At 48.3% G+C, this 22,281-nt stretch overlaps 3 protein-coding genes across 8 annotated transcripts; 1 reads left to right on the forward strand and 2 right to left on the reverse strand.

Annotated features, from left to right (window-relative positions):
• Positions 1 to 41: 41 nt before the first annotated feature.
• ddx27 (DEAD (Asp-Glu-Ala-Asp) box polypeptide 27) lies at positions 42 to 11,623 on the reverse strand. Of its 2 annotated transcripts, XM_077578443.1 has the most exons (22): positions 11,501 to 11,623; positions 11,222 to 11,355; positions 10,226 to 10,381; positions 9,587 to 9,646; positions 9,357 to 9,507; positions 9,233 to 9,291; positions 8,236 to 8,319; positions 7,411 to 7,516; positions 7,137 to 7,310; positions 6,073 to 6,223; positions 5,299 to 5,398; positions 4,988 to 5,129; positions 4,763 to 4,916; positions 4,081 to 4,162; positions 3,818 to 3,995; positions 3,639 to 3,745; positions 3,305 to 3,398; positions 2,021 to 2,115; positions 1,600 to 1,726; positions 1,388 to 1,520; positions 629 to 688; positions 42 to 514 (listed from the first exon to the last, which is right to left on the reverse strand). In XM_077578443.1, exons 2-22 carry the CDS (start codon positions 11,303 to 11,305, stop codon positions 499 to 501), a joined length of 2,313 nt encoding a protein of 770 aa, XP_077434569.1. In that variant the 5' UTR covers positions 11,306 to 11,355; positions 11,501 to 11,623; the 3' UTR covers positions 42 to 498. The 2 variants fall into 2 exon arrangements, with proteins under 2 accessions (XP_077434569.1, XP_077434568.1); XM_077578442.1 differs by lacking the exon at positions 11,501 to 11,623 and having other exon boundaries at positions 11,222 to 11,421.
• A 1,333-nt stretch (positions 11,624 to 12,956) lies between these two features.
• Positions 12,957 to 15,967, reverse strand: LOC144059603 (odorant receptor 131-2-like). 5 transcript variants are annotated; one of them, XM_077578803.1, is made up of 5 exons: positions 15,796 to 15,967; positions 15,332 to 15,422; positions 14,967 to 15,130; positions 13,906 to 14,118; positions 12,957 to 13,825 (listed from the first exon to the last, which is right to left on the reverse strand). In XM_077578803.1, the coding sequence occupies exons 3-5, from the start codon at positions 15,117 to 15,119 to the stop codon at positions 13,319 to 13,321; spliced, it is 873 nt and encodes a 290-aa protein (XP_077434929.1). In that variant the 5' UTR covers positions 15,120 to 15,130; positions 15,332 to 15,422; positions 15,796 to 15,967; the 3' UTR covers positions 12,957 to 13,318. The 5 variants fall into 5 exon arrangements, with proteins under 5 accessions (XP_077434929.1, XP_077434924.1, XP_077434925.1 ...); XM_077578798.1 differs by having other exon boundaries at positions 12,957 to 14,118; XM_077578799.1 differs by lacking the exon at positions 15,332 to 15,422 and having other exon boundaries at positions 12,957 to 14,118.
• LOC144059604 (odorant receptor 131-2-like) lies at positions 15,817 to 21,550 on the forward strand. The gene is made up of 3 exons (XM_077578804.1): positions 15,817 to 16,029; positions 17,237 to 20,316; positions 20,569 to 21,550. The coding sequence occupies exons 2-3, from the start codon at positions 20,161 to 20,163 to the stop codon at positions 21,349 to 21,351; spliced, it is 939 nt and encodes a 312-aa protein (XP_077434930.1). The 5' UTR covers positions 15,817 to 16,029; positions 17,237 to 20,160; the 3' UTR covers positions 21,352 to 21,550.
• Positions 21,551 to 22,281: the final 731 nt, after the last annotated feature.

Raw genomic sequence — 22,281 nt, forward strand, 5'->3', positions numbered from 1 at the left:
TTGAGCTGCACACACAAGCAAAAACAATGGAAAACGCAAACAATAGTTTGTGTGTGTTTATTTCAGCCTGAAGACATCGAATGAATATTGCAGCAACCACAAGACTGCATTCAATCATGTTGAAAAGGTTTGCACCTCCTGAAAAGTCCCGTTTGGAAGCCATTGTCGTCCTCTGCTTTGCAGCTGCACATTGATGACGACACGTCTCAAACCAATCATTGGCCTCCAAAATAATGACGTCACGTTTTTGAATATAGGAAATGGCTTTGATTTGATTTGGGTCTTTCGGCAAATCCTTCATCAGATCATCGTTTGCTTTTCTTGACGCAATCACATGGAAAACAAATGTCAACCTTTTTTCAACTTTTAATTTTGTGGTCAAAGTCAAAGCTATTACGAAAGAACATTTGGCAACAAAAAGTATTCTTGCCACTTTCATTTCAAAACAACAAGACGAGCGTTTCTACACGCGACGCCAAAAGCCGCCGGCGAGCCTCGTCACTTCCTCTTGAACCTGATTGACACACAAGAGCACAAACAAACGTCAAGCGCACGTGCCAAACCAACGGAAAGCAAAAACGGAGAAACGGAGCAGCTCAAAAGCATGGAAACGAGAAGAAGAAAGTACCTGGAGCCTCCCGAGCGCTTCCTGTCCATACCGAGACGTTTCCTGTCTGTGAAGGACGGCCTGAAAAAGACAAATGATTTGGATTTTTGTGCTTCAGTGACAGCAAGCGTTTTCATCCTGATCCCCAAAGTTGTTCTTTTTTTTGGACAATAACCCTGCAGCTTGACCTCAAGTCATAAAATGTCACCTTTGCTCATTTGAAACAAAACATTTAATGCCAAGGACGGGTTTTGTCCTTTGTTAGTTTTGTTTGGGGTAACGTTCCTTTCAATCAAATGAGGTGACAAAAAATTCATTTGGGATTGAAAAGTGCAAACGGATTAATGGAAAAGTTTGAAATGAGTTTGACGCTGCAGATGATTTGTTGTTTCTTGGAATGGAATCGACAGTTTGTCGTCACGTGCGTCAGAGGATGAAAGCCAGTGAAGTCAGGAAAAGAAAAAAAAGGTTGGCGGAGTTCTCACTTTAAAGTCATAAAGTCCCAAATCGGAGAATAAAGTCCCAAATCTGCCAAACGCTTTCTGTCTCTTCACTGCCCGAATCCTCTTCCGTAGTCACACGTTAACGCCATTCGCGCCAACGTTCCTTCCTTTTGCCAAAAGCAAGATTGCGTCATTGCCTCTCAAATGAATTCATTTTGGAATGAATCATTTGGTCCCGTTTCGTCCTCCGTAGCTTAAGGAAGCTGACGGTGATGCCATTAAATGGAATCGTGCCACATGAAAACAAAAGATGGAATTCTGGGAAGGGAAATCTCACCCTGCTCTGTAGTGTTTGAGGGATTTCTGGCTGACGTTGGTCAACTCTTTGTCAAAGGCAGACTTGCGTCCCGCTTTGGCTCCCGCTTTGGCTCCCGCTTTGGCTCCCGCCTTTCCTCCTTTTTTCTGATTGGCTGCACACACACGCGCACACACACATCAAGTGAGGATGGCGCACACGCCGCGTTGGGAAGCGCTGGTTTGCTTCCTGACCTTTAGAGGGCGCCGTGCCCTCGTCCTCGGCCATGGCTCGGGCTCTCTTGGGCCTGCGCTCGCGTTTGGCGGCTCGCTCGGCGAACATCTGAGCCTTCAGGATCTCAAACTGAGCGCGCTCCTCCGCCTGCGGCGCAAAAACTGCCGTCAGCGGGCACGCACGCACGAGACAAAGCAGCCCGGACGCACACTCATTAACACACAGTTTGCGCACGTGATGTGTTGCAACTATTCCAACACTTCAAATGGCATCCAACAAATGTCAATTTGCTATTCTTTTAATTTCCCATTTCTACTTTCCGATGGTCCAACGGCCACAAGAGTAGCGTCAACTATAAGGCCGAGTATCGGCCCAGTACCGATACCTGCTATCGGTACTCGCCCATCCCTAGTTGCAAGAAAATCTAAAAGCAGTGAGCACCGTCATGATTTTCTTCTTCTTGCTGTCCTTCATAAACTTGTCCCGCTTCTTCTTCCCTCGCAGAGCCAAGTCAAAGTCCTGCAGCGCCTTGTTCACTGCACACAGCCATTGCACACACACACACACGCTTGTACTTATATAGTTGTGAGGACATCCATAGACATAATGCATTTCCTAACCCCAAGCATGAAAAAGGATTGCCTACCCCCGTTCCTTAGCCTAACCTCAAGCAGAACCCAATTCAGAGCTAAGCCATGTGAAATTCAAGCTTCTTGCATTTCATTCTGCTGCCGTCACACATTTGCATCGTGGAAAACGGCCGTGGACGAGCATCTCTCTCATGTTCTTCTTGTGCTTTATTATTTTCACACGTTTTGGGACTTGCGATCGCTGGTGTGACCAAAAAAGAAAACGAAAAAAAAAGGGGAAGTTCATCCGCCGAAATTTTGGCCACTGAAAAGTCAACAGTGTTTCCGCTCGGACTTTTTTCAGTACCAATATTCGTTATTTGAAGCGTTGACCTGAATATACGACTGGATAGCCGATAGCCCGCACACGCCCGCCGGGCAGGCCTTTGAAGCGACGGGGCGGCCATCTTGCTCCTCCCATCTCACGAGCAGACTACTGTATAAACTATACGGTATACGTACAGATAATTAGTATAGGGTTTGTGGCGGGGGGGTCACTAGTTGTTGAAAAGTAAAAAAAATGTTTTTTTAAAAACTAGTCGACTGTGTGTGCTGCTGTGAAGACCCCCCTTTTTCTTCGCTCGGATCCTTAGACCCCAATATTAGATCTTTTGTTGAATTACAGTTATAATTCTTTCATTAAAAAATATACAAGTTTCCACCTGTAAACATCATTAAGCATATCATTTATGCATAAGTTGTCTGAAGTCCTCTATTTTATGTTTAGCAAATTTAAAACATAAATGTTCGACAATTTGGATACCGTGTAGGATGGTATGCGGAGAAAACTTGGGAGGAGCAAGATGGCGGCCTCGCGACTTCAAAAGTCTCTCGGCTATCCAGTCATATATTCAGACCAGTGATTTGAAGAAATAGTCGCTGCTAATTAGCATGTTGACTAAGTGCAACTAATGCGCTTCAAGCACGTTGGGAAACGGATCACAAAATGGTGCCACACGCTTGTTGCGCTTTGATGGAGGCGCTTTGAAGGAGGCGCTTTGATGGAGGCGCTTTGCAAACGCCGTTTGTTCGCCGCCTTTTTCTTGCACCGCAACGTCCTCAAGACGGATCCCGACGACGATCCCGTTGTACTTACCGCGACTCTGCTTCCTTTCCTGCTGCGTCTGGAACCAAACTCGCTGAGTGTCGTTGGAGGCGGAGCCATCCAGACGCTTCTGGGCCACACTCAACTACATACAGATGCACACACAATTGAAACAAGTCTGAAGAAGCCGCGCCTGGAAGGAAGTGTCCGAATGCTGGATGGCCGCTTTAAAAGACTTGTCGTACTTCATTGTGGCATTTAAACACAAACTAACAATTAAGTTTACGTTAAGAATCGGACTTCTTCCACCTCAACACACGTGTGTGTGTGTGTGTGTGTGTGTGTGTGTGTGCGTGTGTGTGTGTGTGTGTGTGTGTGTGTGTACCTTGGCCTCCGAGGCCGCCATCTCTCTCTCTTCCTTCTCCAGCCTCACCACAGCCTCGACGTCTTTCTCCAGTTTGGAGATGAGGTCTCGGAATTTGAGGATGACGTCTGGAATGGACGAATGAAGTAACACAGTTTTGGTAGTGCAACATGGCGGCGCGCGCACGCAGACGCGCTTACCTGTGGGAAGCACTCGGGCCTTCACTGTGCTCTTGGCCGACTTGACGACCTCTTTGAGCGTTTTCCTCTCCGACTCGCCGACCAGCGACACGGAGCGTCCCGAGCGTCCGGCTCTGGCCGTGCGGCCCACGCGGTGGACGTAGTGCTTGGCGGTGGACGGCATGGTGAAGTTGATGACCTGACGGGGACGGACACGTGCGTGCTCAACACGTGCGTGCGCAACACGTGCGTGCGCAACACGTGCGGCGTGCTTCTCTTCTCACCGTTTTGACGCCGTCTATGTCCAGACCTCTGGCCGCCACGTCCGTCGCCACCAGGATGTCGATCTGGTCGTCCTTAAAACGCCTGCGCAGAAAAAGTCCGCTTGTCTTTCGTCCGGCCTTTCCCGTCTTATAGCAAGCTAACGCTAACATAACTGTGGTCCACTTTTCAGGCCGCCTGTCAAAGTGGAACACCAACAAGACGGAAGCGCCCCGAGAGACGAAAGTGGACCTTTGTGGTGACTTGCGCCATTGCCGAGCGTCGGCGTACATCGGCCGGCAGACCGCTCGACTCGCGCGCGACTCGCGTCATCAAAGTGAAATGAATTTGTTGACAAACGCTTTTACATTTCTATCCGTATTATCAATCAGGAGTGGATTCATTTCCATCATTGCATTCAAAAAGTTCAACTTTCAGATATATATACAAAACAACAAGATGTGTCCGCTTTCCCGGGTTTAAAGGTCGAAGAGCGCTCGAGTGCTCTCGGCTGGAATTTGCTGAAAATGACATCACAGCGACGACCACCGACGGCTCACCCGTTTTCTGGGTTTGGTGGCGACGTTCGCAAGCGGAGCCCGCACGGCACCGTGATGTCATTTTCAGGAGGCAGCCGGTGGCAAAACGGCCGCGCTCGCTCTCGAGTTTCCCGTCCCGTTGTCTGCGGTTCTGCTGCGGAGGTACCTGAGGTTCTCCAGTCTCTGGTTCTGGCTGAGCTCCCCGTGCAGCTCCCCGACCTTGAGGCCCATCAGGCCCAGCAGGATGTGCAGTCTGTGCGCTTGCTTCCTGGTCTGTGTGAAGACCATCACGTGGTCCTGGAAGGTTCTGGTGAGCAGAGCTGCGACAGACACACGCGTGGCAGTCAGGACGGGCAAGAGAGCGCGGCATCCGGCGCAAGTCGACGCCCACCCGCCACCACCGCCTCGCGGTCGCCCTCGCGGTTGGCTCGGATCCGCACAAACTCCTGCCGCAGGTACGGGGCCACGTCCGTGTTGCTGTTGACGAAGATCCTGACGGGCTGCTTCAGCGAGACGGCCGCGAGGTCCTTCACCTGAGGACGCCGATCGGGTCAGGGTTCTTTCGCAGCGTAGGAAACTTCCCTTTTCTTCCATAACCATTTAAGAGGAAAACGATCGGCCGCCGATTTTCATCGGCTGGGCCCTAGCCAAAAAGGTGCATTGTAAATGTCAAGGGGCCAGTGAGGGCGGGTTGCGTGGTACCTCCTCGGTCATGGTGGCGGAGAACAGCATGGTTTGTCTGTTGTACGAGCACAGCCTGATGATCTCCTTCATCTGCTCCTCAAAGTACTCGTCCAGCATCCTGAGCCGCAAGCACAAAGATTTGAGCCTGGCCCCGCCTCCTGCCCGTTTGCACTCTCGGGAAGAGTCACGCTAGCCGTAAGCGCTCGCGTCGCCAGTCGTGAGCTCTTCTTTTCTTTTGGTGTGGAGACGGCTTGCAGGTCGGAGGTGAATTCATGTGATAACTTGATTCTTTTTTTTCTGTATAATTAATATCCTGTTATTTTGCCACTTGAAAATAACATCAGGCGTGCTGAGGCCAATTTTCTGACTTTGGTCATGTGACGACGGCAAACTGACATGACCGAGCACGCGTGATGTCATCTTCAGTCGACGCCAAGTGGCAAAAGGACTTTTCGAAGGGATTAATCCTACATCAAAAATAATGATGTTGTCACATTCATTCAAGACAAAATCTTAATAATCTTATTGCTGAAAATGTCTCCATGAGTCAAGTCTCGCTTTAAGACGAAAGAGGCACTCGGCCGCCTTTGCATTGTCCTGAAAATAAAACAAAGTGCCAGCCTGTACTAGTTTGCCCGAGTACAACATGAGTAGCCCACGCCTGCGTTCTAAAAATAGCTGATGGTACATCGTGACTTTGTAAAGTTTGCTTCATACTTGACGCGTCCGCGAAGGTCCGTGCAAAACGAGGTCATGAGGACCTGCTTAATTGCAAGTTGTTGGCGTCTCTACCTGTCTGCTTCGTCCAGGATGAGGATCTCCACCTGCATGAGCTCAAAGCTGGGCGTGTTGTGGAGGTGGTCGATGAGGCGGCCCGGGGTGGCGATGAGGACGTCAGGACCCGCCCGAAGTGCCACCTCCTGAGACTTTAGGTCCAGACCGCCTGAGGAGAAGCCCAGAGGGGAGATTAGGAACTGCACGCACGCACGCACAGAGGGCTGACCTGGAGCCGACCAATAGGGTCCTTCCATAAGCAGGCGTGTCCGTATTTGGGCAAATATCACGGGTCAAGTCTTCTGACCTGTGAGCGACCTTCCACCTCGGCGATTGGCGGGGGTGAAGGAACCGTGTGACAACCCGCATCGAACTGAAATGCAATTTACAAACGACTGCAGTTCTTTATGTGTATTTGTATTTATATATGTTTTCCAGCGGTGTAAATGTTTATTGTTGTTTTGTAAATGGGCGGGGTCACCCTTCAATCAAGGTTGTTGGTTGAGGGTTTTAGAAATCAGTTTGTAAAGAGAAGCCTGTTGCATGTGGAGGGGATTCACTGCTGGCTGACTTGCTTTCGACAGGAAGTGACCCGGAAGTGGCCTCAAATCAACAGGAAGTGACCCGGAAGTGGCCTCAACTCAACAGGAAGTGACCCGGAAGTGGCCTCAAATCAACAGGAAGTGGCCCGGAAGTGGCCTCAAATCAACAGGAAGTGGCCCGGAAGTGGCCTCAAATCAACAGGAAGTGGCCCGGAAGTGGCCTCAAATCAACAGGAAGTGACCCGGAAGTGGCCTCAAATCAACAGGAAGTGACCCGGAAGTGGCCTCAAATCAACAGGAAGTGACCCCATTTACACAGAGCGACCCTAACGCCATTGCTTTTGCAATTTCTTCCCTGTTTCTTGCTACTTTGTTTTTATTTTGGTGCTTCTAGATTCCTGGATGAATTCCAGCCATTCCAACTTTAGCATGTTGAGCTCATTCCAGGTCCTTGCATCCCATTCCAAAACATTCAACATCATTCCAAATCCAGGGGGCGCACATACACAAGGCAGACACACAGATATGCGGGCGTCGTACCGACAGCCAGGCAGGTTGTGATGGAGGTGAACTGGGCCAGCTGCCTCGCCACCGAGTGAACTTGGATGCCCAGCTCTCGGGTGGGGACCAGAACCAGCACCCGCGTCACCTGGGACGTCCTGGGCTTGTAAACCAAGCGCTCCAACACCGGTAACATGAAGGCGGCCGTTTTTCCTGCGGGGAGGACAAACGCAAACAAAAAAAGAAGAGAGGTGACGTGACGGCAGCGTCTCCTCCTCTGTATGGACGTTGCGCCGCCCGGGTGCCGGCGTACCTGTGCCCGTAGCGGCGCAGGCGCAGAGATCTCGGCCCAGGAGCCCCACGGGGACGCACGCCTTCTGGATGGGGGTGGGCTGCTTGAAGCCTAACGCCGTGATGGCCTGCGGGAGGCGCCACAGACGCTGCTAAGGAAACACAACTGGACCCCAAAGGCACCGAGCAAGCCGAGCTAACGGAGCAATACCAATATCGGGGTCGGACGCTTGATTCAAATGCCGCCACGACCACGACGACGACGTTTCTTTTTGTAGCCGTGTCAGCAGCACAAACACCAACTAGGCTTCAATATGGTCACTATTAGGGAGAGACCGATGATGGGCCCGGCTGATCATCGGTGCATATGATTGGCTTTTTGATGAATGTTTGTATCGACCTCGGCAACATTTTTATTTTTTTTGGTGTTAACCTCAGGAAACGTTTTTTTTTTTCTCCTTCGAGTTAACTCTCTAAGAGACGCTGCTGGCACCTTTCGTGTTTGTTTGAAATGAAATCGAAGATATGGCAAAGTGTAGCCTTTCAGTTATTTTTAAAATTGCAGAAATTATAGTGAGCAACAGTATTGACCTGATGAAACGTTTTGCTGATGAACCTGGACGCACTTTTTGCTTACAAATTTCAACAACTTTGCTTTTCTTCTTGCTCATCGGCTCTCGTGTTCTCTCACTGGGCCTGTTTGTTCCCTGTTGCAAAAAAACCTTTACAAATACTGTACCCCCCCCAGCGTTTAACAACGATTTGGGGAAAACGTTGTGTTTTATTAAAAATATGATGGGAATAAACGTGGTCAATTCCGTCCACGCTTGTGCGGCGGCAGGCTTACCTTGAGGATGGGCCTGGACAGGTTCATGTCGCCAAAGGTGAGCGTGTCGTCAAATTGGGACGCGTCTTCGTGGAACGATTGCGCCTGAACACACACGCGTACATTTAACGCACATGAGCACACACAGAACCATATTTGGCTGAATAAAATTCCGGGGCGATTATTGGTGCCGATATTCAGCATCGCTGAAGTATCGCTTTTGGCCTGTTTTTAAAAAAAGTGATCGCCGATAATGGATCAATTCAAAAAACTTTCATAGAAGATTTAGTATTTCAATTTTTAGTTTGTTTTATAAGAGACTCTCTGCACCATCTGCCTTTTGTTTGAATTTAAAACTAAGATGAGTGAAATTGAACATTTCAGTTGTTTTGAATATTTACTGGACAAAACAATAGGGAGCAGCTCTTAAGTTTTCATGAAGAAATGCTGATGATGAGCCTGGCAGCTGCCTGACCTTTTCTTCAATTTTCAAACAAAGATGTCTATTGTGGAAAGTTGCTCAAAGACATTGCAACTATATTTAAAATTGGAGATTGTATTTGTGTTCTTTTGATGCAAATATTTTCCCTTTTAGTGAAGGTAAGCATCAGTTCCAAACATGGATTATCGGCCTTTAATTGGTATCGTTACAGCCCTTAAAAAAAAACATCCTGCTGTCTCAAAATGGCAAAAATCAATTTATGATCCGACGATCAATTTGAAAAGATATCAGAATTGATTCCCTTGTTGTATACAACAATAGAGACATGACTGACGGGCAGCGCATTTGACTGCTTGACAATATTTTGTCCTTAAATATTTGAGTATTTCAAGTTTGCAATAGAGAGAGAAAACATTTTGGGGGTCAATTTTCAAAAAAATGTCTTAATTTGTACCACGTCGACTGATGAATGGGTCGAGCCCCAGCAAATGCTCAGACAAGCCGACGCTGAGGTGTTACCACGGCGACAAGATAAGCTCCACCTCTTTTCTGCCTATGCCAGTTGGTGTCCCTCACCTCTCCCTCCTGGTCTGCCTCCTTCCTCCTCCCGCGGCGTTGCTTCTCCCTCAGTGTGTCTGCCAGCAAAAAACAGGAAGTCAGCCGCAAAACAAGAGAGTAAGCTTCAAAATAAAAGCCTTACCTGCTTGGGTGAGAACCTGCTCGTCGTCAGAGTTGAACTCGTCCACGTCCTCATCCTCATCCTCATCCTCATCCTCATCCTCACGAGGCTTCACGTCTTCGTCAGCCGTTTCTTTCTTCCCCGCAGAATCGTCTTCGCCAGACGCTTTCTCCTGCTCAGTGGACAGGAAGTAGAAAGTCAGCCGCCAGGAAACAGAAGCCCCGCAGACAGGAAGTAGAGCGGTAACATACCTCTGCCTTCCTCTTCTTACGGACCTTGTCGATCTTCTGGTCCAGAGTGGTGAGACTTCTCTGCACATGTCAGGCCAGCAGGAAAATAGCATTTCAAAAAATCTACTAATCAATACAACTCATGTCGTGAATTTGAAGGGGAAAACAAATCACACTTTCTAATAGGACTGTCTGCAACACAACAATATTTCTCGGTGAATACAATTGAATCCATTGTGGCATAAGGCTGGAACATAAAATGAAAGAATGTGAAGGGCAGCAGGTGACTTCCCAATGCACTGAACAAAGTGCAACAAAGAAAAATCATTTTGACTATAGAGAATTTTAGGACTGCAAGTAATTATTTTTTGACATATGCTTGCTGATTATTTGGGGAATTAATTGTTGCCTAGGATCCAATGAGAAGTGGAGGTGTGCGTTATCCAGCCGACATGCCACTAAAAAAACAGCACCGATTTGGGGGTCACTAGGTCACATGACCTGGAAGCTATTGAGCTAAAATGCTAATAGTTACAAAAAAATGCTTACAAATAAGTCCTGCGGTGGTACATGGTTTTGGTACTTAACGCAAGTCAAGAACCCAAGTCAACTTCTGCTTTGGCGACCAGGGCAAGTGGCGCAGTGTCCAACTTCCTGTACCTTCTTCTTGAGCTGCTTCAGGACGTCGGCCATGACCCAGTCGTCTCCGTGCTCCAGCGCGTCTCCTTCGCCAAACACAAAGTCACGGTTGAAGTCTCCGGCGCCGCCATTCTGGCTGCCAAACTTCCTCTTGCGGTTCAGCACAATCGGTTCTTCCTGGGACGCATCATTAACACAATCAAACATCAAGCCACAACATTTTGTGCTCTTTCCGTCTGTTGGGAAACAGCGTTTTGGGTGCTGATGCTGAAAACGATCCACAAACAACTGACATCCATTCATCCATGAGACCTGAAATCGGGAAAGTCTCAAGTCGCAATCAGGGCCAAACAAACCATGTCAATGTTTATTCCGCTCAAATTTGTTCATGATTACAGAGCACTTTAAAAGCATACAGAAATCTGAAAAGATTTACTTTTTTACTCGTGACTGCCACCTCTGGACAAAACATGCACGATCTTAAGTGCACGCCACATGTCCACTACTCAGTGTGGACACGCAGAGGACATCACCCTCCACCACTCCCCAAAGAAAGTGTGGCGTGTGCAGGGTCCGCACACTCTACCATAAAGGGAAGATTTCATCTGTTAGGTGCAGTCAGATTAAAACAGTCAGGGTTCTTCGTACTCATCTGGAAATTAGTGGAGCATGCATGATGTCGAAAAAAACTTTAATTTTATTATATGCTATTTTATTATTCTACATTTTTTTAACTCTTTTCTTATTGCACTGACAAGGGGAAACATGACAAAACAAAAAACGAGTCTGCGATCGCACAACACTTGGTGAACGTTTAGCATTCAATTTCATATAAATGTGTCTGTATTTCGGGGGTCAAAGTCGATTCTATCAATTGTGTAGCAACGTTTTTGTTTCAAAACTTATAGTTTTCGTTGGTGCTTCAACGCAAATGGGCTGAGCTACGCTCTGTCTTGATCCGCCCGGAAGTGCACCTTCACCGGGCAGATCTCGCCTCCCAGAGTCGGTCTCCCTCACCTCCTGCTCCGAATCACTGTCGGCTTCTTCCGGACTCTGCTCGTCGTCTCGGATGGTACCGATCAGGCCCAGTTGCTCCAACATGGTGAACTAGCAGGTTTTCTTGAGTTCGAAACGTCTTTCTTTCGACGTGCCTAGAAAAAAAATATCACACACGTGTGGAGAAGAAACAGGAAGTTGGAACAATACGCTTCCGGGTTAAGACCCTTTTAAAAATATATCTATATATTCAAAACACCTAAAATCCGGGTTGAGACCTATTTGTTGTTTTTTTCCCACCTTTTGCAAAATAATTGGACGTAACCTATTAACTATGTTGATCAAAAACGTATTAAAAAATATGCATGGGATATTTAAGCGTGTACATAAAGAAATTCGACCGCTTCACGCCCGGTGGGGACAAACGGAGAATCAAACCAAACGATGGGTTTTTGACTTACAAGCATTTAAGACCTGAAAACGTTTCACCTGCTGTGATTGTTTCATTTGTTTACCTTAAGAAGCGGCTTGGGACTATATTAATAATAATAATAATAATAATAATTTTATTTGTAATGCCCTTCACATCTACAAGAGATCTCAGAGTCATAAAAAAACAAGTTAAAACAAAACAAAAATCTACGTAAAGTTCGCACCCCGTCGGCGTCGAGGACACGTGACATGCAGTGATCACACAACCCAACATGTCTTTGGAGTCGAAGGTAAACGTGTGAGAGGGAGCAATATCCCATATAGCCGCAAGATGGAGCCATGCATCAGCAGGACACCTCCAACGTCTTGATCAAGCTGCAGAAAACTCTCCGCCATCCAAGACGTCTAAGATAAAGTTTTAAAAAATTGAGAACTGCAGACTAGCATCTCATCAGCGCAAATATGAAAATCCTGATGATGTATGACACAAAAAAGAAAGTAAACGACCTCAATATGAACCCTGGGGTACACCACATCGTCTCTCTGATGAGGGGTGTTCACCCAGTGTGAAATTGTGTGCAGGTTATGAAGAATTTAAACCAGTTAGTTGAAAACTTGGTCTAGGGCAGAGGTGGGCATCGAGGGCCGGAGTCCTGCAGGATTTGCATGTCGGCCTTCTCCAACGCAGCTGATATATGATCAGCTCATCAGCATAAGCCTGATAACGATCCTGTTGAGAAACCTCCAAAACCTGCAGGAATCCGGCCCTCCAGGACCGAGATTGCCCACCTCTGGTCTAGGGTCTAGCTCTGAGGTGGGCCATCTGGGTCCTGGAGGTTTTGGAGGTTTCTCGCTTCCAACACAAGCTGATTCCAATCAACAGGATCGTTACCAGGCTTATGCAGATGAGCTGATCATATTTCAGCTGTGTTGGAGAAGGGCAACATGCAAAACCTGCAGGACTCCGGTCCTCGATGCCCACCTCTAGTCTAGCTGCAGATGCAGACCATGGGCGAGTGGAGCTCTACCGGAAACACGTGACCTCCAATTCCGTCTTCCTTTTTTACTAAGCCTAAACGTAACTTTAACACTAAACAGAACCATAATCTTAACTCAAACTAACGTTAAGTTGTATTATTTGTATTTTGAGTATATTTGGCTGTTTTAACTAAGACGACTGTTGGCGCTTTCGTCACCACCGGAAGTACGTGCCCCCCCCCCCCCCCCCCCCATTTGAACGCCAACGTTGTAGCGCAGCGCCACCGAATGACGTAATTGCATTACAGCGTGTTTGATACGTTTTTTGTTTTTAAATTTTATTGCAATTTACAAAACAAACATGGCGACAGTAAACGTATTCTTTGCATGTATAAAACTCAACATAGGGAGATGGCCAGAAGGAACGTCAAATATCAAATCAATACAAATATGATTTAACATCAATAATAAAGAATTACAAATGACAGAAGTATGGGAAAAAAACCTGAAATGAAAAGAATACACGCGGGTAGAAAGACATTTCGATCTGAAACATTTCAGTAGGGAATGCTTTTAAACACTCATATATATTTTGTGCTTTGGTATCTTTGACTAATTTTTAGAGGTTTCAAATATAAACTGAATTTGCTTAGAAAAGCAAGAAACTTGGGAGATGATTTGAAAATCTTATTCTTATGAAGAAAAAACTTAAATAGCGTGTGGAAAAATCAGGAGTCGGCGCTGTGCGGCGCAGTCCTGCAGACCAGGTAGTGTTTGAGGTACTTGCGGAAGCACTTGTCCCGCACGCCGTAGATGATGGGGCTGATGGCGCGGGGCCACACCTGAACGATGATGTAGCAGGCGAACAGCGAGTCCGAGTAGCTGGCGGGGAAGAGACGCAGCAGCGCGTCCTTGACCAGCGGCACGGCGTACGTGGTCATGCACAGCAGAACCTGCACGCCGTGCAGGACGATGGTCCTGCGGGCCTTCTTGGCGTCCTTGCTGGCCGTCTGCGCCGTGAACAGGATCTTGAAGTACGTGAAGAAGATGACCGACCACACCAGCACCAGGTAGACCACGTAGGTGATGTCCCGCTTCTGGATCAGCGTCGGGCTGGGGAAGGCCGTCTCTCGGAGGCAGAAGATCTTGGAGGAGAAGAAGTGGCGGCGTTGCGTGGCCAGCGTGACGAAGAGGTCCGGGAAGGCGGAGACGACGCTGATGGCGAAAATGAAGGCGATGAGGAGCAGCGTCCGCCCGACGGTGCAGATGCGGCCGTGGTGGAGCGGCAGACGCACGGCCACGTAGCACTCGCCCGCCATGCAGGCCAGGATGAGGGGCGTGTTCTCCGTGGTGATGATGGCCATCAGGATGAAGGGGGCGCACGACAAGGCGCTGATCCGGTGGAGGGCGTAGCTGATGACAAACAGGGTGATGCCCACGCTCATCTGGATCATGTCGTTCACCACCAGGCTGAAGAACAGGATGTAGCGAGGGTTCCAGTAGAAGATCTGCAAGACAAGCGCCACGAGACACGAGACACGAGCCACGAGACACGCAAAATCCAATCACGTCGCCTCGTCCAAACCCGTCAAAGGTGGAGCGCTTCTTCAACGAGAGCAAACGTTCCTTGCGCTCAGACGGCGTAGCAACATTCGAGGGGCCCCGAGCAAGAAGGGATTGCGGGCCCCGGCGGCCATTCATATAGGATTGGTCGTTAAGAAAAAAAAAATAGACTACACACACGCCCTACTAGATCGGGTCCTTTTAAGAAAAACCTGCTTTACGATACCTGGTGGACGCCTTAAAATGGTCATTTGAAGAAAAAAAAAAGAGCCTTACTCTATTCATGAGCATTTACAAAAATAAAAAACGATTAATTACAAATTGTAAATCTGTTCTAAATGTACAATAAAAAAAAATCAAGGTTCTCATACGCTTGTTCACAAAAGTGGGGAAAAATGTTAAACTCATGGAAATAGTTCAAATGATTATTTGACGTTTATAGCCGTCAATGGCAGTGAATGAGTTCAATCAAGAGCGCCCTGAGAGTAAAATGGTTTTCGATTGAATTTACATCAGACTTCAGATTTGAGAAAAGGTCGATAGCGATATTTGTCAAAATGCCCAATATGGGGCGTGTCTGTAGCCCGGATGGGGGCTCAGACCCGGAGATGCGTCTGTTCCCTGCAGAGACTCTTTTGAGACTCTTTTGAGACTCTTTTGAGACTCTTTCGAGACTCTTTTGAGACTCTTTTGAGACTCTTTTGAGACTCTTTCGAGACTCTTTCGAGACTCTTTTGAGACTCTTTTGAGACTCTGGACCTCAACTCGACCCGACGTGATTTTTGTTTCCTACCTGGTGCTTGCAGAAGGTGTACATGAGGCCCACGTTGATGTAGTTGATTGACAGGCCGATGACGAGCACCAGCACGTTCTTGGCCAGCGCTTTGCCCAGCGAGTCTCGGTATTGGATGACGGCGCTGGCGTTGGCCGAGGCGGCGGCGTCCATCTTGACGCACGCTAATGACAACAGCGGTGGAAAAAAAGGACATTTTGAAGGAAGGACTTGACTGAAGGTTCAAGTCACGCCAACATGTTCGGTCGGCGTGGGTCACAATGCACGCACGCACGCACACTCTTCCACTCTTTTTAAGCATTTTCATTTTCATTTCATTTCGTTAACAAAATCGTTTTTTGCATTTTTGCGTCAACTAAAATAACCTTGGACTCAACAGATGGAGACGAGCTGCGGGTTTGAGTCCAAGCACTTGCGGCTGAAGCCAATGTGTGGCCCGGTTTTGACTTTCTGGACCTGGATCAAGCACAAGAAAGATCAGATGATACAAATAATAATAATAATAATAATTATAGAATGAGACTAGCTGTGGGGCAAAAATGTGGTCAAAATGTTCCGTTTTGATTCTGATTTTTTCAAGAATATGTTCAATAATAAACCACTGCAACATAACTGGCAAATTCCAAACATGCAGAAGGTGAAAAGTGCAAAATGGCAGAAAAGCTGCAGGTCAATTTCTTTTCTGTCTCTCCAGCTGAATTTTGATTTTCAGAGTGCATATTGACGTCTTTAATGCGTGAATGAATATGGAGAGGCGTGTGTGCGTGCGTGCGTGCGTGCGTGCGTGCGTGCGTGCGTGCGTGCGTGTTGATTTAAAGATGATACTCACCCGTGGCAGTTGGACGCACCTCTGACCCCTCGCCAGCCCGCCCGCGCCAGCCATCTTTTATAGGGCAAAGCGCACGTGCGCGCGCACACACGCGCACGTGCGTCTCGTCATCTCCGCGCTGACACGCGGAACGACGCGTTCCCTCGCGACATTTGCTTTGCACGCAGCATCTGCCGGCGTTTTGAGGATTGTTGCGCAAGCCGATGACGTCGTGATGTTCTTGCGCTTGTGAAGGTGAAAAGCTGTTTGTGGTCTGCTGTTTTTGTGCGCAACTTCGGTGGTCTTGTTCTCCGTCGGATGACTTTGCCGGACGGACCGTTGAAACGCTTGTCATGTTGCTCATCACAAAACAACACGTCGCCATCGATTCTTGCCTTTTTGTGAACAAATGATCGTGTCAAGGCTTAGCGTTCATCTGTGCTTTTATTGTCAACATGGAGTCCGACAACAAAGGTGGCGCTTCTTAGCCAAATAGGAAACCTTTCGGACTAAATGGAGTGTTGGCGAAAATGCGTCGCCAGATGACGTTGTAGTGACGTAACGTTGGGACGTTGGGGGGGGGGGGGGGGGGGGGGGGGGGGGTACGGTCCTTCCGGGCGGGAATGTTGGTTTTGACGGACTGAACGCGAGTTTGTTTTGTTGGCTTCCTTCCCGCATGGAAGTGAAGCGCGTCGTTGCACGGAGAGCTGACGTTCACAAAGCCGTCAAAAATGCCATTCATCTTTTTTTTCTTTCATTATTTATCAAAAGAATCGTGTTTCGTCGTCTTACTTTATCATCCGCCATTTATTGCGACTACAAACGTGCGACGTATATCCGGTCTTGTATTTCAATGAAAATAAAGAAATAAATACAAAGTCAAGTTCTGACCACCTGCCGAAAGTAAAAAAATAATAATAATCTGGTATTGCAGTCGCTCATTCACAAAAGCTGTTTCCATCGGCAAAATGCGCCTTTTCCTTTTTTTGGTTACGCTTCCAAATCCATCCCCTCCAAGCGTAAAAAAACCTTTGGGCACATTTTGGGCCTTTTTTTTCTGAATTTCTGGCGTTTCTATTCCGTTTCTTTTTCGCAATTCTTGAAAATCGGATGAAAAATAGGTTTCAGTACTTCCTGCTGAATGGACGGTCCAAGTTTGCGACAGCCGGCAAGTGAAAGTCAGATTGGAGCCGTTTGTTGGACTGACGGACGGGCAAAGTTTGCGGCAAACTTTGCTCCCACGCAGGCACGCGTTCGTGTTTGTGTTGTTGTTAGCAGGAATTCTCGGCGGAACGTCGACGTGACGCATCCGCGAGGACCGATCAAAGGTTAAGCGTCTCGCTGGAGGACGAGCGCTGGGGACGTTTCCTCACTTTGCGATGACAACAACAATTGCTTTCATCTCGTCGGCAAGATTCAAGTGGCTTGACCTTTTAGTTGACCTTTTATTTGTCCCCTGCAGATTCATCAAGTCATCCGGCTGACGTTCCTCCGAGAATTCCCACACGCAATTGACAATCCTCGGAGGGAAACGCCCCGAAAGGTCACGCGGCATCTGAGGACTCGTTGCGTTGTCATCGCATCGCAAACTGATGAAGATGATGATGATGATGATGATGATGATGCAAGCGTGTTGGTTTCCTCTGAGGCTTTTCAGCAGCACAACACAACAGTCGCTTGTTGTTTTTCTCCTCCGTGTGGACTGTCAATCAGACAGACGTCCCGGAAGTCCTTCTTTGGCCGATTCCGCTTTGACTTTGACTTCGGCACTCAATCAATACAGACGAAGGAATGTGACTTCGGGCCAGCAAGTGCAGCGGACACATCGAAAGAAGTTGTTCAATTTCATAGGCGTGCTTCAAAAGTCACCAGCAGGATGAAAGACACCCTGAGATCCATGGACGGACGGACGGACGGACGGACGGATGGACGGACGGATGGACGGACGGACGGATGGACGGACGGACGGACGGACGGACGGACGGATGGACGGACGGACGGACGGACGGATCGACGGACGGACGGACGGACGGACGGACGGATGGACGGACGGACGGACGGACGGATCGACGGACGGATGGACGGACGGAGGCCCTTTAAGAAATAACTTGTGGCCACACGCTTGCCAGAAATTGTCTTGTCAAAAATGTCGTCCCGTTTTGGACGTCCTGCAGATTTTGAGACGCGGCTCCAGCGTCCCGTCGTCCCGCCCATTTTGTGAACCTCAATGATGATACGCAGGTCCCGCCCCGGTGTCCCGTATTTGATGTGATGTTGTTGATGTCACTCACAAAGCTGTCAACGCCATTTAAGCATTCAAGGAGAATTTCAAATGAAATCAATTGTAGGCTATGTTTGTTTGTTTTTGTTTTTTCCGCTCCAAGTGAAAGATTCAAAGCTGAGAGAAAGGAAATGAAGTTTTCCCAATTTTGGGGCCGGTTGAATGTAAATTGGAGCGAGCGATAGGATTCAAAAAAACAGATTTGTACTTTCAAATCTGTGAATGGTGACAAAGTCACAAAACGTGATTGGAAACAAATGAAAAAAAGTGTTTCTCGCTGCCATCTTCTTTTTGTGCATTTCACGTCCATTTTTCCCAAGTCGGCGTGAAAAAGCGATCCGATGATGTCACTCTTCAGTCTTTGTCTGCGCGCGCATCAACGCAGGCGTGTGCGCAGGCGTGTGCGCGTGCGTGTGCGCAGGCGTGCGCGCGTGCGCAAGATCCTCCAGTTTGGGCTATAAAAGATGGCTGAAGGGCGGGCGTGGGGTCAGAGGTGAATCTACCTGACGCGGACGGACAGGTGAGTCATGACTTGATTTTTGCATCCTGCAAACACGTCAGACATTTTTGCCACTTTCTCCAAACGTGCTTGACGAGGAGGACGACGCCAGCGCTCGCCATCGACACGATTCGATGCGCCTTCGAGATCGCTTTCAGGTCGCACGTGTTTGGCGTCGCATCGTTACTCCGAAAATGGACTTTCGCCATCTTCGGAATAACGCGCATTTCTTTGAAGAGAGAAAAAACGGAAGCCGCTAGCGTACGTTATCAGACAGGATCGTTTACCGGACCGCGTCCATCGACGGCTTGTAAAGAAAAAGAACAAAAGTGTCAGGCCCGACTTGCACTTCATACTCGACGCAAGTCAACATGTTTGACGTTATTGTCTTTCAAAGTTCAACATTTCAGAGCACTTCCAAAAACAGCTTCCAAAAGAGCAACATTTATTGGGATGTTTTCAATCTTTCAAGCCGATAACTTCAGTTTTATGTCATTTTTTGACACGACGAATTCACATGTACTTTTTTGGCTGTTTTTTTTTTCTTTTTAGATGATTTTAACCTTTTTACCTCACTTTACTTCATCCTCAGGTTGATGTATTTAGTATTCCTAAAGTATACTCTAAATCAGGGGTGCTCAAGCCAGGTCCCGGACAGCCGCTCTCCCACCTGCAGCACAGCTGAATCTAATGATGGGCTCATCAGCACGCTTTGCGGACGCCTGATGACGATCCTGATCATCAATCAGGTGTGTCGGTGGACGGAAACGAGGAAAACAGGCTGCAGAGGTAGGGGCTCTCCAGGACCCAACTTCAGCACCCCTGCTCGAAATGAATAATCATCAGAGTATTTATGTAAAATACATCAAGCATATTGTTTAAATTGCATAATAATCCGTTTACTTAAACACAATAAATTGCATATCGTCGCTGCTATTTTTTCATTTTTATGCCATTTTTATGTTTTGGGGATCAAACAGATTGCAGACATCTCATAAACGTAAAAAAAGAAGAGGTCATTATTCTTTATGAATGCTAAATACATAAACTTGAGAATTATGCATTTAAAAAAATAGGCTTTATTAGACTAATGAATCTCATATCAGGTTTGTTTGGTAGTTTTGTGTTCAAATTAAAGTCAAAACAAAACAGCACATGGCAATTTGTGATGAAAAAAAAAAAAGACATCAATCTTAAGTTAGGCTTGAAATATTTCTGTGAGTGAAATTCACTCGAGTAAATACATTGAAAAATGCTCTTTTGCGCAACTCGAGTATTTTAAGCACGGGTGCGAACAAGTGCTGGTCGGTTGCGAGGCAAGACGAGACGTCTCCTTCCCTGGCAAGGGAATTTTGTTCTCGCCTTTGGAAATGAGATGGGATGCTCTGCTTGATGATGATGATGATGATGATGATGATGATGATGATTTTCTCCAACGCGTTGTTTTGAACATTCTTCATTTTTCTTGGGAAAAAACGCATCCAGAATTCTTTTTGAAGACATTTTTGGCCTCAGCTCGGCAAAGGCCGAGCAGCACCAGGTTGCCATTTTGAGAAGGAGGACCAACGTGGGTCAAACGTGTTGTGTTGTCAGCGACGGCGGCGACATGAGCGACGGCGCCGCCTCGGCCAACGCCAGCGCCGCCATCCAGTACCGAGACTCGCTGGGCAAAGCGGTGGCCAAGAACGTGCTGGTGCTCGTCATCGGCCTGTCAATCAACTGCGTCAACGTGGGCCTCATGTACACCTTCAGCAAGCACCAGGTACCACTTGTGGCTCACCTGCTTTCTGGGCTTTCTGCCTTTGAGTCATTATAGTTGAGTTGCTTTTTATTTTCTTTTGAGGTTTTTTATTGATGTATTTCTTGAGTAAGTCCTGCGAATAATGACCCTTTTCAATTGTAGTGGCCCCTCCTCTTTTTTTTTTTAAAGGCTGCTGTTGTTTTTCGATCCGTTGCGGCTTCGTGCCGTATCGACTTTGGGGGTGTGGAGTCTTTTGCAACTGTCTGTGTTCAGATCTTCTACTCGAACCCTCGCTACATCCTGTTCTGCCACCTGATTGTGAACGACATGATCCAGATGAGCGTGACGGTGGTCCTGTTGGTGGTCAGCTACACGCTGCGCGCCATCCGCGCGTGGGCGTGTGCGCCCCTCATCCTGCTGGCCGTCATCACCACCGAGAACACGCCCCTCAACCTGGCCTGCATGGCGGCCGAGTGCTACGTGGCCGTGTGTCTGCCGCTCCACCGCGCCCGCATCTGCACCGTCAGGCGGACCCTGGTCCTCGTCGCCGTGATCTGGACCGCCAGCCTGGTCTCCATCCTGCCCGACCTGCTGGTCACGCTGCTCGTGCAGCCGCCGGACTTCTTCTCCTCCAAGATGGTCTGCCTCCGAGAGACGATCTTCGCCAGTCCGATCCTGGCCCAGAAGCGGGACATCACCTACATCGTGTACCTGGTGCTGGTGTGGTCGGTCATCTTCTTCACGTACTTCAAGATCCTCTTCGCCGCCCGGACGGCCAGCAAGGACGCCAGGAAGGCTCGCAGGACGGTGGTCCTGCACGGCGTGCAGGTTCTGCTGTGCATGACCATGTACGTGACTCCGGCGCTGAGGGAGGCGCTGCTGCGCTGGTTCCCCGAGAACATCTACGACTCGATGTTCGCCTGCTACGTGGTGGCGCAGGTCCTGCCCCGCGCCATCAGCCCCATCGTGTACGGCGTGCGGGACAAGTGCTTCCGCGGGTACCTCCAACGGGACCTGCTGTGCAGGAACAAGAACCGGCAAGAGCAAAGCGGCTAACGCCTCGAAGAATGGCCGACCGCGACCGCCGTGACGACGACGACCGCCGTGACGACGACGACCGCCGTGACGACGACCGCCGTGACGACGACCGCCGTGACGACGACCGCGACGCGACGGTTCACGCATCGTTTGCTACTTTGTTCTGTCCAATTTTGTGCACTGAATCGTGGTCAAATTCTGAAGCAGTTGCTGTTTGTTGCACATTAAATACCAGTGAAATCGACAAGCTGTTCTGTAAACTTTTTCACAGAATTTCTCAGCTTTTCTGTAAAAAACAACAGATTATTATTATATTATTAAGCTAAGAAGGTGGAGCAAAACGCCGCCATTGTTGCCAGACTGGCGTGAGAACGACGACATCACTGGAGGAGAATCCCGCACGTGGCGTCCACGTTGGAACGCACGCGGCGCGTTTTGAAATCTTTCCAAGTCTGGAGCCCGCTTCCAAAAGTCACGGCTTTCCAGCTCCGAAACGGCGCCATCGTGTGGACAAACGGGAAGAAACTTGTGCGGATGCATTGAAAGGGGCTTTGGTGTGGGCGGGGCCTTCGTGCCTTCTTTTCTATCAGTCCGTTGTTGCTGTCATTATTCAGGTTTGCATCCAATTGTTTCAAATGTTTTAAGCAAATTGACTGAAAATGCGACGTGTTTCCCGTTTCCATCGGTTCTTCTTTTGCCAACATTGCAAGGCGACTCCGCCGCTGGAGGTGGCGCTATACACAATAGAGATAAAGAAGAAGAAGAAGACCAGGAAGCGACGGCGCCGTGCGATGACGTCGTATGAGTTTGCGTTTGTCATTCTTGATCAACCGAAGCGTTGCTTTGCTGCTTTCCATCTAAAATTGCATCAATATTCGCTTCTTTAATTCATTCCAAAAAGATTTCACTTTCGTCGTCCCCACAAACAGAACTTACTTTCAGAGGTGG

This window comes from Vanacampus margaritifer, chromosome 10, assembly GCF_051991255.1.
Source record: "Vanacampus margaritifer isolate UIUO_Vmar chromosome 10, RoL_Vmar_1.0, whole genome shotgun sequence".
In the NCBI taxonomy this organism is placed as follows: Eukaryota; Metazoa; Chordata; class Actinopteri; order Syngnathiformes; family Syngnathidae; genus Vanacampus; species Vanacampus margaritifer.

Coding starts and splice junctions, on each gene's coding strand:
- ddx27 (XM_077578443.1), bottom strand. CDS start 11,305: ATGTTGGAGCAACTGGGCCTGATCGGTACCATCCGAGACGACGAGCAG. Junction 7,517..8,235: donor TGTCCAGGCCCATCCTCAAG/GTAAGCCTGCCG, acceptor CGCCTCCCGCAG/GCCATCACGGCGTTAGGCTT. Junction 3,746..3,817: donor GGCCCGAGTGCTTCCCACAG/GTAAGCGCGTCT, acceptor CGTCCATTCCAG/ACGTCATCCTCAAATTCCGA.
- LOC144059603 (XM_077578799.1), bottom strand. CDS start 15,119: ATGGACGCCGCCGCCTCGGCCAACGCCAGCGCCGTCATCCAATACCGA. Junction 14,119..14,966: donor ACACCTTCTGCAAGCACCAG/GTAGGAAACAAA, acceptor CTTGTCTTGCAG/ATCTTCTACTGGAACCCTCG.
- LOC144059604 (XM_077578804.1), top strand. CDS start 20,161: ATGAGCGACGGCGCCGCCTCGGCCAACGCCAGCGCCGCCATCCAGTAC. Junction 20,317..20,568: donor ACACCTTCAGCAAGCACCAG/GTACCACTTGTG, acceptor GTCTGTGTTCAG/ATCTTCTACTCGAACCCTCG.